At 41.6% G+C, this 14,231-nt stretch overlaps 1 protein-coding gene across 4 annotated transcripts in view; it reads left to right on the top strand.

Moving 5' to 3' along the window:
* The window catches only part of hhatla (hedgehog acyltransferase like, a), a 30,796-nt gene extending 19,907 nt beyond the window's left edge, over positions 1-10,889 (top strand). For 3 of the 4 annotated variants that reach the window (XM_029705953.1, XM_029705954.1, XM_029705952.1), the window contains exons 3-13: positions 1,747-1,814; positions 2,104-2,217; positions 2,873-2,899; positions 3,559-3,753; positions 4,262-4,471; positions 4,729-4,900; positions 7,588-7,732; positions 8,109-8,144; positions 8,368-8,569; positions 9,431-9,572; positions 10,050-10,889. In XM_029705953.1, coding sequence (XP_029561813.1) covers positions 1,747-1,814; positions 2,104-2,217; positions 2,873-2,899; positions 3,559-3,753; positions 4,262-4,471; positions 4,729-4,900; positions 7,588-7,732; positions 8,109-8,144; positions 8,368-8,569; positions 9,431-9,572; positions 10,050-10,216 — 1,478 coding nt within the window. In that variant the 3' untranslated portion in view covers positions 10,217-10,889. The remainder of the gene's footprint in view (positions 1-1,746; positions 1,815-2,103; positions 2,218-2,872; positions 2,900-3,558; positions 3,754-4,261; positions 4,472-4,728; positions 4,901-7,587; positions 7,733-8,108; positions 8,145-8,367; positions 8,570-9,430; positions 9,573-10,049) is intronic. The other variant, XM_029705955.1, reaches the window with a different exon arrangement.
* Positions 10,890-14,231: the final 3,342 nt, after the last annotated feature.

Raw genomic sequence — 14,231 nt, forward strand, 5'->3', positions numbered from 1 at the left:
CCCTCAACCCTCCAAGATCCCCCCACAGTTCCCCAATAGCTGTCCCTCAACCCTCCAAGATCCCCCCACAGTTCCCCAATAGCTGTCCCTCAACCCTCCAAGATCCCCCCACAGTTCCCCAATAGCTGCTCCCTCAACCCTCCAAGATCCCCCCACAGTTCCCCAATAGCTGTCCCTCAACCCTCCAAGATCCCCCCACAGTTCCCCAATAGCTGTCCTTCAACCCTCCAAGATCCCCCCACAGTTCCCCAATAGCTGCTCCCTCAACCCTCCAAGATCCCCCCACAGTTCCCCAATAGCTGTCCCTCAACCCTCCAAGATCCCCCTACAGTTCCCCAATAGCTGTCCCTCAACCATTCGAGACCCCTCCCACAGTCCCCCCCCGAAGAAAAATAAATAAATAATACAATTAATTCCATTCCCCACCCCCAAGAACCCCCCAATGCACCAACAACCAAGAGAATCAACTAAAGAGAATAAAGGAAAAGACAGAAGAAAACAGCAAACAACGATGCAAATTTTTTTTTAAAAAAATCTAAATTTAAACAAAGGACATCAAGGACAACTGAAATCATAACAGCAATGCCTACTTTATATGTTTGTGTGCATGTCTGGCACTATTACATGTATGTGTGTGTTCTTGTATGTGTTTATTTGAATGAGAGTGTGTGTGTATGCATGTGTACAAACACCTGCACGGCATCAGCCTCAGGCAAACTGGCATTAGTTGTAAAAACACTGCCACTTAGTGTCATTCAAATGTACTTTTATTATGTTTTATTTTGACTTTTTTTTCTCCTTTATCTTTTGAGCGTCATTCTCTCTCTCACACAGCAACTCCACTCCCACTTGTCTCCAATTCCACATACCAACCCTCAGCTTCCCTCAGGCCATTCCATCTATCTCTGCTGGCCACCCACTTCGTGTTTCTACGCAACACATATCTTTCAACTATGCTATGATGTTTAACGTACAATTTCAATCTATCTAATCGAATAAAATCCACAGATTGCGTGTTGAAGATAAATACTTTTACTAAGAGTATTAGTATATTAGTAATTGACTGACCCGGTCTCTCCAGATCTCCTAACAGTACTATTTCTAGGGTCAATTTTAGATCAATGCTATGTATTTTCAGCCATTCCTGAACCTGAGACCAGAAACAGGCTTCCTGAGGGCATGCTGCTGCTCTTACCAAAATAACACACTCCATCGAAATATCAACACGTAACTGTCTTTTTTTCTCAATTACACAAGTTCAAAGGTAAAAAAGATTGTATCAGACAGAAGATGGATGCGGTTTGCCTGGCTACCCAGACTCCTTAGCCTGGCTACCCAGACTCCTTAGCCTGGCTACCCAGACTCCTTAGCCTGGCTACCCAGACTCCTTAGCCTGGCTACCCAGACTCCTTAGTCCGGCCAAACGCCACGCCCACGGACGTTAGAACCAGAGCAGCAGAAGAACTCAGTTTGAATAGTCAGGCTAGGATATGATACAAACAATCTAAAACACATTAACAACAGATAAATCACACAGTAGACATGTTTCTGGAGATCTCAGTTCACACTAGTCCATGTAACCACTCCTAAAGAGCCAGTCTGAGTTCCCCTCACCTCTGACAGAATCCAACAGAGCCAGTCTGAGTTTCCCTCATCTCTGACGGAATCCAACAAAACTCTCACTTTTGTTGTTTTAAATGGTTTGTCGTCAGTGTACAGTAATTCCCTTTCCTGTTCGGTTTTCAGACAATGTGAACAGGAAGGTGTTCAAGAAGAGCGTGAAACCAGGATGGCACTACTTCGGCAGGAAAATGGTCAGTGGTTCGTTCCCAGTATGTAATGTACATGGCCTCCCATACACTGAAACAGATTAAATCTAGTCCTGGACTGAAAAGTGAGGTTCTCCATTGAGCATGTTAATTAGTCCAGTACTAGGCTTAATATGTTCTAACTAATGGAATAGGTTTATCTCTCTGTTACTCGTGAGACTGTGTTGCATTACTAATACATTTTACACACTTTTTTTTATTGATTGAATTGATGAAATTGATATGTGAATTTATATATTTGTTTTTCAACTATTTGTTTTTTCATGTGTTATAGGACGTTGCTGATTTTGAATGGGTGATGTGGTTCACAACATTCCGGAATCACATCCTATTCGCCCTCGCCGGTCATGTGATCTTTGCCAAAGTCTGCTCCCTGATATCTCCCAGGGTGTGTATTCACAGTTACAATGACTTCCCACACTTAAAATGTAGGTCTCAAAAGGCACCCTTATAGGGCTCTGGTCAATATAGTAGTGCACTATAGAGAGAATAGGATACCAGTGAGGGGATAAAGCCAAAATGTATCTTTTTAGGTATTTGTAACAATTTACATTAAGTAAAAGGGGGATACCTAGTCAGATGTACAACTGAATGCATCCAACTGAAATGTGTCTTCCGTACTTAACCCAACCCCGCTGCCTTAATTGACATCCACGTCAGTTGTTGGGGGTTAACCGCCTTGCTAAGAGGCAGAATGACAGATTTTTACCTAGCGCTCCTGACGCCTCTAGTTGCTCGTATACCTGTGTAGTGCCACTGTAATTACGCCAGAAACAGCAATGTATTAACATGTTGTTATAGTAACTGAATGTTAATTTGCATAGCACTGTAATTTGGAGTGTTTTTGTTGTTGTTATTGTTGTTTGTTATTATTGTATAATCCTGCCTAGTAAAAAGCATGAGTTGGCTGACTAATGGAATAGCACATTTATGTATAATCAAAGATTATGCTCCCAATAATTTAATGGGTAAATGTGACCTGACAAATGTGCTCATGTATGTTTTAAACATGCTTTTTGTTTTGTTTTGCGCTTACGATGAAGATTGGTATGGATGATTGGTATTGCAAGGTAACATTATTAAACACAATAGATAACTCTTTATATATATATATATATATATATATATATATATATATATATATATATATATATATATAAAAAAAGTAATTAATTTCATCCCAACCGTCATCACTTTAGTGTAATCAACCATCTATGACGTAGTCATCGCTGCTGTTTGGTTACTAATGTATCTGTTTGATGCATATGTCATATAGACTTGAGTATATTACATCATAGTATAATGTCCTAGTGTTATCACTACAACCACTGAGTATATTACATCATAGTATAATGTCCTAGTGTTATCACTACAACCACTGACATTTCTGATAACATTGATTTAACCTTGTAATTAAGTTCTAATAACATTGCTATATAGTGGTAATAATAACATATCATACCATTTTTACAACATTGTCACAACGTTGTTACAACATTGTAATAATATTATCATAATTACTTTGTCATAACATTATCATAACAACATTGTAATAACATTATAATAACAACATTGTAATAACAATGTAATAACATTATAATAACAACATTGTAATAACCTTGTGGTAACCTTATAACAACCTTGCAATAACATTGTAAAAAAAAATATATATATATTCAAATAACCTTGTTACAACCTTGTAATAATGTTGGCTCTTCCTGCTCCACAGCACAGGTCGTTGATCTATGGGTTGTACGGTGGCTTGGCGGTGTTGGTCAGTATGGGCGGGGGCTTCCTGGCTCTGGTCCTTTCACACTGCTTCATCCTCTACAGCGTGGCTCTGGTCAAGAGGAAGTGGATCGTCTTTGTCGCCGGTCTCGCCAGCCTGGCCACCTTCAAGATGGAACCTTTTAATACCTGGCAGGTGGGTTGGCTAAACTTAGATGTCTCTGATTGATTGGACCACTTGAAATATCTATCCTATCCCTGTCTTTGTCTCAACAACATCAAGCAAGTGTCAGGTTAGTGTTCGCAATCAACTATTGGTACAATGGATTCACAACACCATGTCCTGTGTATTCAGAACTAAACTTTAACTGTCCAGGACTATCCTGGTACATAGCTAGTGTAGATTCACTTTCTTCCCGGAGCTGAGGGAATAAACGTCGGTCCTGGAAGTGCCATCTTTGTGACTGCGATTAGACACACATTTCAAAGTAAATATGCACCAACTGTCATTAGTATTTTGAACTAGCTTCTAAATTTATGTAGCTTAACTTTCTGGAATGGATTTTTTAAATAGTCATTGGTGTATTAGTTCTTGAATAGAAGTTTGAAGTCTTGACAAAGTATGGCATCCATATTGGGAAGATGTCAGTTGTTTGACAAAACTTCCTCAGTAATGACTGACATCATGTTCACATCTCCTCCAGGAAGGTTTCGTGACGGGCTACTTCGACCTGCAAGACATCCTGTTCTACGGAGGATCCTGTTTCACCATAATGCGCTGTATGAGCTTTGCTCTGGAGAACTGTGAGAAGAAGGACGGCAACTACACCTTCATTGACCTGCTCAAATACAACTTCTACCTTCCATTCTTCTACTTTGGACCCATCCAGACTTTCGATCAGTTCCATGTTCAGGTGAATCATTCTTCTACTTTGGACCCATCCAGACGTTCCATCATTACCATGTTCAGATGAGTTATATCCTTGAGCAGATGAAGCTGGCAGCCATAATTAAATTGACATTGTAAGATTTCACTAGAGTATTTAGTTCATCAATTTGATGTCACTTTAGTTTGTTTTCTATATATTTGTTGTTTTATAGAACTAATGTATTGGTCAGTCATTTTTACCATACAATGATCTTTAAACTTTGAACTTTGAATCCCCTCCAGGCCAACAACCCTAACCTGACCCGTAAGCAGAGAGAGATGTGGAACATTACCACCGGAGCTTTGTTGCACCTGGGAGCCATTTTGGTGGTGGACGTGTTCTTCCACTACCTGTACATCCTGACCATCCCCAACGACATGAAGCTGGTCAAGCAGCTGTCCGACTGGTCCTTGGGTCAGTTCAGCTAACTTTAAGGTTCAACCTTGATCAGTGGGGCCAGGAGTTTTTCCTAATCGGGACACATAATCATGAAAAAGGTTGTAACCTTTTAAAGGCAATGTTCCCGTGTTCGCAGAGACCGTATTCACGGTAAATACTGCAAATGTTTTCTTCACGGTAAACACTGCATACGTTTTCTTCAAGGTGAACACTGCATATGTTTTCTTCAAGGTAAACACTGCATATGTTTTCTCAATCGGAAATGACCTTTTAATGGTACAGTGTCAGCAAAGTGCGATCGGATTGAATCCCGGCTTAATGCTGGGCGTACACTACACGACTTCTAAATAGTAACACATTTCCCGATTTTCTTGTCCCAAATCTTTCATTCAAACCATCCTCAACCCCAGGATGTGGGTGCTCACATTACACCATGATTCCCTAGTTAATCATGCCCTGCATTTCTCAGTTGTCATTAAAAAAATGCCATAACGCAAACGTAACGGGAACAGCGAGCAGCTTTATTAGTGTGCACAATTAATGTGTTCAGAAACATCAAGAAAGAGACGGAGGCGCAGAATATGGACCAGCCAATGGAAAAGGCGCAGAATATGGACCAGCCAATGGAAGAGGTGCAGAATATGGACCAGCCAATGGAAGAGGGGCAGAATATGGACCAGCCAATGGAAGAGGGGCAGAATATGGACCAGCCAATGGAAAAGGCGTAGAATATGGACCAGCCAATGGAAGAGGCGCAGAATATGGACCAGCCAATGGAAGAGGGGCAGAATATGGACCAGCCATATGGACCAGCCAATGGAAGAGGGGCAGAATATGGACCAGCCAATGGAAGAGGCGCAGAATATGGACAAGCCAATGGAAGAGGCGCAGAATATGGACCAGCCAATGGAAGAGGGGCAGAATATGGACCAGCCAATGGAAGAGGGGCAGAATATGGACCAGCCAATGGAAGAGGTGCAGAATATGGACCAGCCAATGGAAGAGGTGCAGAATATGGACCAGCCAATGGAAGGGGCGCAGAATATAGACTAGCCAATGGAAGAGGCGCAGAATATGGACCAGCCAATGGTTGGTAAGACTTGGACAATATGGACTTTTTATTCTACAGAGGGAATGGGAGGTCATATAAAACGTTTAATATTGAAAAGGCAGCGTTCTCTCCACAGCTCCCTCAATCTGTCTTCTGTCACCTCGGTCCACACGGTGCATGTTGTTGTTGCTCTCCTCCTCACCATCTTTGTTTCGGTCTCACATGCTAAGTGCTCATTGGCTATTGGCAGTAGTCCGTTGCCCAATCGCGTCGTAGCACTGCTCATACTACAAGATGTACGACAAAAAGGTCTGACATGTCAGAAAATGATAGAGTCATCCGACAGGGGTCTGGAGAACGGAACAGTCATCATCGGTGCGTCCTTGACCTGTTCAAACTACGCCAGTCCCGACGTATACTGACCCTAGACCAAGTTCATAGGATTTCACCCCAATCATTAAAATTAATCTGGGATGGCAAAAACATGGTGAATTCGTAGCGAGATAGTGTAGTGTATGCCCTGCATAAAGCCACTGGATTGAAACCTGTTTATTTCCTCACCTGACCAGGAAAAACTGACCAGGAAAACAAAAAATACAACCTCATCTTATAGGCCAATATCACTACCTAAAAGAGATATCAAGTTTAGCATGATTTCTCTGCAGAGCTGTTGGTGGTTGTGGTAATACCGTAGCATAATATTATATTTGTATTATCTTCTCTCTATATAGCTCACCGTAATTTCCGGACTATTGAGCACAACTGAATATAAGCCGCACCCACTGAATTAAAAAATATATATTATTTTGAACATAAATAAGCCGCACATGTCTATAAGCCGCAGGTGCCTACCGGTACATTGAAAGAAATGAACTTTACACAGGCTTTAACGAAACACGGCTTGTAACAAAAATAAATAGGCTTTAACGAAACACGGCTTGTAACAAAAATAAATAGGCTTTAACGAAACACGGCTTGTAACAAAAATAAATAGGCTTTAACGAAACACAGCTTGTAACAAAAATAAATAGGCTTTAACGAAACACGGCTTGTAACAAAAAAAAAATTTGCAGTAAACTTTAGTTGTCTTTTTGCACTGAGTCAATTCCTCACGCTGCTGTTTCCAACGTCTTATCATCGACTCATTAAGACCAAGCTCCCGTGCAGCAGCTCTATTTCCTTTTCCAACAGCCAGATCAATCGCCTTCAACTTGAAAGCTGCATCATATGCATTTCTCCGTGTCTTTGCCATGATGAGGATGACAAAATGACTACCGTAATCAGAATGATGGGAAGTTTGAGAGCGGTCGATTTAATCTAAACAGTAAATAAAAAAGTTGTTTGACCTTAACCCGTTCGGCAATTTCATTGGTCTAATGAAAGCTTCATGCCGGCAAAAAACTGAGCACGTCACAGAATGTGTTTTTTTGGAGAAAAAACATTTGAAAGCGGGAAAAATCCATATATTAACTGCGTCATTGTTTAAGCCGCGAGGTTCAAAGCATGGGAAAAATGTTGCGGCTTATAGTCCGGAAATTACGGTATACATATTATCAATGACACGTTGAAATTTGTAACAAAACTGTAAGTTAATTGCATGTCGTTACAAATGATGCATGATCTGACAGGAACTTGTTGTTCTCATCTGTAGCTGGTCTGGCCTACTCTAACCTGGTGTATGACTGGGTGAAGGCAGCGGTGATGTTTGGGGTGATCAACACTGTGGCTAGACTGGATCATCTGGATCCTCCTCAGCCTCCTAAGTGTATCACCATGCTCTACGTGTTCGCTGAGACGTAAGTGTCCAACCACCACAGGGATTCACATGTAGTGAATCCCTGGTTAAGAGCATTGGTCCAGTAATCGAATGGTCGCTTGTTCAAATACTCTAGGTGAAAAATCTGTCGACGTGCCCTTGTGCAAAGCACTTAAACCTAATTGCTCCTGTAAGTCGCTCAGGGATAAGAGCGTCTGTTAAATGACGTAAATGTAAGTCTCAGAACCCTAACCCTTCACATATGAACACTTGTCTAGTGAATGTCAGAAGCTGTGTTCTGTGCCATTTCATTATACATCTACAGCTGGACGTGGACATCACAATGAGTATTGAGTTTTAGGTCAATGAATATAGACTACATGCTCTCTAACTGATATCCTCTCTTCTATTTGTAGGCACTTTGACAGAGGCATCAATGACTGGCTGTGCAAGTGAGTGTCCCATAGTCGAAAGATGGCAAAACATTTTCAAAACCCTCTTAATGCCCAGAATTCATTTTAAAGCTTTTTTACTCCCCAATATCAGTGGTTCCTAAACGGTTTCACTCGGGCCCCCCACTTCCATCATTGGAGAACATCCTTTGATGACCAAAGACAAAACAATGAACCCTTCAGTACTAACAAACGGTGTCTCCATCTCGATCTCCACTAACAGGTATGTTTACGACTACATTGGAGGAAGCCACACAAATATCTTCAAGGAGCTGGTGGCGACCATCTGTACGTTCGTTGTGACCACTTTGTGGTTGGGTCCATGTGAGCTGGTCTACATCTGGTCGTTCTTCAACTGCTTCGGTCTCAACCTGGAGCTCTGGGTGGACAAGATCTTCTCCATACCTCCCTTCTCCAACATTGAGGTAAGTTAACACCAGCAGCAAACCTCCCTGCCTCTCACTGCTGGTTTGCCTCTGAAGCTAAGCAGGGTCGGTACTGTTTGATCCTTGGATGGGAGACCAGATGCTGCTGGAAGTGGTGTTGGAGGGCCAGTAGGAGGCACTATTTAATCTAGTCAACAACAAAACATATCCAAATGCCCCAGGGCAGTGATTGGGGACATTTCCCTGTGTAGGGTGCTGTCTTTTGGATGGGATGTTAAACGGGTGTCCTGACTCTCTGTGGTCACTAAAGATTCCATGGCACTTATCGTAAGAGTAGGGGTGTTAACCCCGGTGTCCTGGCTAAATTCCCAATCTGGCCCTCATACCATCACGGCCACCTAATCATCCCCAGTTTCCAATTGGCTCATTCATCGCCCTTCTATTCCCCAGGTCATTGCTGTAAATGATAATGTGTTCTCAGTCAATTTACCTGGTAAAGTAAGGGTTAAAAAAATACAAGGCAAATTGTTATTGAAAATGAATGGATGCTATGTGGGAAAGAGCTGCTCTATGGTAGACAAACCCCTCATCCTGGGGGTGTACTGTACCCTCTGGGGGAGGGGCTACTGTACCCTCTGGGGGGGCTACTGTACCCTCTGGGGGGGGCTACTGTACCCCAGCTATGTACTGATATGAATCAGCTGCTCATTGGAATCATGATTAGCTGAATCAGGTGTGCTGCCAATGTTGCCATATGGCTCCCAATATTTCAATATTGCTTTGCAATCCAATCCTGTCAGATTCAGATCTGCAGGATTGGCTGTAGAAAGTAGGGACTGGAGACTGATTGGACCTTCAGCAAAAGCCATGGATTTTTCCCTCTGTCCCCTCCGTCCACAGTATGCCATAGGTGAGGCCATGTCTCGTAGAATCAGAGCCGTCTTCGGCGCCCTCAACTTCTGGACTATCATCCTCTACAACATCCTGGCTCTCAACAGTCTGGAGTTCGCCAAGCTGGTGGGAAAAAGACTGATCGTCCAAGGTAAGAAGGATCTTTACTGGAGCGGACAACACAAAGAACAATGCTCAAAAGTCATGTAGAAATGTAGACATTACAGACCAAAAGTAAATATTGTATGTAGTTACATAGAAAGAAACGCCACAGAGAATAACGGCTTGTTGGTCTGAGGTGTTTGACAAAAGATGTACTCCTTCCTTGGAAACAGTTCTTGACCAGTCTGAAAAATATGTCCTCCTTCAGTGGAAACAGTTCTTGACCAGTCTGATAAAGATGTACTCCTTCCTTGGAAACAGTTCTTGACCAGTCTGAAAAATATGTCCTCCTTCAATGGAAACTGTTCTTTACCAGTCTGATAAAGATGTACTCCTTCCTTGGAAACTGTTCTGTTGACCCGTCTAATTACATTGAAAACTGCAGTCGTTCAAAAGTATATTTTCTCCATCTTATATTTCACATCTTTCTCTAGTCTATTTCTCACTTCTTGTTTTTGTCTTCCAGGTTTCCCTCTGTCCACCCTGTCTGTACTGTTTGTGACCTACTGTGGTGTTCAGCTGGTGAAGGAGAGGGAGAGAAAACAAGCCTTTTTGGATGACCCCGAGCCAGCGGCCGTGCCCCCTACCCCCCAAGACATGCCTGAGGAGGTCGGAAAAAAGAAAGCTGAGTAAACGCACAAACAAGGAGAAAACTTAATTTGGTTTTTTGAGGACCTGGTTTTCACATCAACAGTCAACAACCCCACCCCCTCGCAACCCTCGCCCATTTCATATTTTTACACCATTGAGCTTCCATACTGTACTGAATCGTACCAGACTGTCACATGTCACAGGTAATCATCGTCGTGGCAACTCTTCTACTACTACTACTACCAAGTTGTCACCATGACAACTACTACCCTACCACTCTGTTGGTTTTGAAAAAAACAAAGCATTATTTTATTATTTTTAACTGTGAAAAGTCCTGAAGTGCACTTGCTGTAGATATTCACCATCTGACATGTACCCTCGTCCTTTTTGGTACATACACCGAAGGTACATTTTGTATATTCATATTAAAACAAAAGATGGATATCAGGAAATTGAAGATAGACATGGCAAATATTTCATGGCGACGCAGCTAATATATTGACATCATATGTTCTTATTCAGAGCGACTTACAGTAGTGATTGTATCCATTTTTTGTACCGGTCTCCCCGTGGGAATCAAATCCACATCCTTGGCATTGCACGTTGTTGTCAAACACCTCTGAGCTAAATGTCTCTACATTTTGTTCAAGTGTCTTTTATGTGTGTTTTTAATGTACCAAAACTATTGCAGTAATACAAAACTGAAACCTCATAACTCTGTCTTGTTTGTGTTAATATTACATAGCTTTTTTTCCCAGAACGTTTATTTTTCCTTGAGACCTAAATTACATCAACATTTTTCATCTTACATCTTGAGTATTTATTTTTATTATTTTATTTTTATTTAAAACTTGAAGTAGCCTAACAATAATGGTAACAAACTTTAAGTAAGAGATCCAGTGGGAGTCCCTGCTGAGTAACTACATAGGTACACATGTTACAGAAGAGGCCTATTTTATCTCTTCAGGATATTTTTAGGCTATTGTATTGGTTGAGCCACCGTCTAACAAGAATCAAAGGGTTATAGTATTATTGAACAGAAAATGGATTAATAATTTATAGAATGGATTACAGTCTCATAAATAAATCTTTGTGTATATTGTTTTTCATATGGAATGAACCTTAACCCAAACTTATAACACTAAAGTCCATCCCTCCATTCTACTATAGACAGTATCCATGACTGCTCAACTCCATACAGTATCCATGACTGCTCAACTCCATACAGTATCCATGACTGCTCAACTCCATACAGTATCCATGACTGCTCAACTCCATACAGTATCCATGACTGCTCAACTACATACAGTATCCATGACTGCTCAACTCCATACAGTATCCATGACTGCTCAACTACATACAGTATCCATGACTGCTCAACTCCATACAGTATCCATGACTGCTCAACTACATACAGTATCCATGACTGCTCAACTACATACAGTATCCATGACTGCTCAACTCCATACAGTATCCATGACTGCTCAACTACATACAGTATCCATGACTGCTCAACTCCATACAGTATCCATGACTGCTCAACTACATACAGTATCCATGACTGCTCAACTACATACAGTATCCATGACTGCTCAACTCCATACAGTATCCATGACTGCTCAACTCCATACAGTATCCATGACTGCTCAACTCCATACAGTATCCATGACTGCTCAACTACATACAGTATCCATGACTGCTCAACTCCATACAGTATCCATGACTGCTCAACTACATACAGTATCCATGACTGCTCAACTCCATACAGTATCCATGACTGCACAACTCCATACAGTATCCATGACTGCTCAACTCCATACAGTATCCATGACTGCTCAACTACATACAGTATCCATGACTGCTCAACTCCATACAGTATCCATGACTGCTCAACTACATACAGTATCCATGACTGCTCAACTACATACAGTATCCATGACTGCTCAACTACATACAGTATCCATGACTGCTCAACTCCATACAGTATCCATGACTGCTCAACTCCATACAGTATCCATGACTGCTCAACTACATACAGTATCCATGACTGCTCAACTACATACAGTATCCATGACTGCACAACTACATACAGTATCCATGACTGCTCAACTACATACAGTATCCATGACTGCTCAACTACATACAGTATCCATGACTGCTCAACTACATACAGTATCCATGACTGCACAACTACATACAGTATCCATGACTGCTCAACTACATACAGTATCCATGACTGCTCAACTACATACAGTATCCATGACTGCTCAACTACATACAGTATCCATGACTGCACAACTACATACAGTATCCATGACTGCTCAACTCCATACAGTATCCATGACTGCTCAACTCCATACAGTATCCATGACTGCTCAACTACATACAGTATCCATGACTGCTCAACTACATACAGTATCCATGACTGCACAACTACATACAGTATCCATGACTGCACAACTACATACAGTATCCATGACTGCTCAACTCCATACAGTATCCATGACTGCTCAACTACATACAGTATCCATGACTGCTCAACTCCATACAGTATCCATGACTGCTCAACTCCATACAGTATCCATGACTGCTCAACTCCATACAGTATCCATGACTGCTCAACTCCATACAGTATCCATGACTGCTCAACTCCATACAGTATCCATGACTGCTCAACTACATACAGTATCCATGACTGCACAACTACATACAGTATCCATGACTGCTCAACTACATACAGTATCCATGACTGCTCAACTACATACAGTATCCATGACTGCTCAACTACATACAGTATCCATGACTGCTCAACTACATACAGTATCCATGACTGCTCAACTACATACAGTATCCATGACTGCTCAACTACATACAGTATCCATGACTGCTCAACTACATACAGTATCCATGACTGCTCAACTACATACAGTATCCATGACTGCACAACTACATACAGTATCCATGACTGCACAACTACATACAGTATCCATGACTGCTCAACTACATACAGTATCCATGACTGCTCAACTACATACAGTATCCATGACTGCTCAACTACATACAGTATCCATGACTGCTCAACTACATACAGTATCCATGACTGCTCAACTACATACAGTATCCATGACTGCTCAACTACATACAGTATCCATGACTGCTCAACTCCATACAGTATCCATGACTGCTCAACTCCATACAGTATCCATGACTGCTCAACTACATACAGTATCCATGACTGCTCAACTACATACAGTATCCATGACTGCTCAACTACATACAGTATCCATGACTGCTCAACTCCATACAGTATCCATGACTGCTCAACTACATACAGTATCCATGACTGCTCAACTACATACAGTATCCATGACTGCTCAACTACATACAGTATCCATGACTGCTCAACTCCATACAGTATCCATGACTGCTCAACTACATACAGTATCCATGACTGCACAACTACATACAGTATCCATGACTGCTCAACTCCATACAGTATCCATGACTGCTCAACTACATACAGTATCCATGACTGCTCAACTCCATACAGTATCCATGACTGCTCAACTACATACAGTATCCATGACTGCTCAACTCCATACAGCAGGGATCACCAACTACAGTCAGCCACGGGACGATTTCTTTCTTGAGCGGATGGGCGAGTTCAAACAGATATAACATTTGACTAAAACATAATAATTTCAAACCTTGCTTACATTTGCATACAATTACATTTCTCTCTGTTATGCGTGGAAATACTTGGGAACAGATTTCCAAAATTAAAATCAGCCGATTTATTTTGTCCAAAAGAAAAATGATTTATTCTTTGCTCAGAAAACTTGGGGGGCCAAATAAAAACACCAATATGGCCGCCAGTTGGGGAACCCTGGCATACAGTATCCATGACTGCTCAACTACATACAGTATCCATGACTGCTCAACTACATACAGTATCCATGACTGCTCAACTACATACAGTATCCATGACTGCTCAACTCCATACAGTATCCATGACTGCTCAACTACATACAGTATCCATGACTGCTCAACTCCATAC

This window comes from Salmo trutta, chromosome 21 (assembly GCF_901001165.1).
Source record: "Salmo trutta chromosome 21, fSalTru1.1, whole genome shotgun sequence".
Taxonomy (NCBI): Eukaryota; Metazoa; Chordata; class Actinopteri; order Salmoniformes; family Salmonidae; genus Salmo; species Salmo trutta.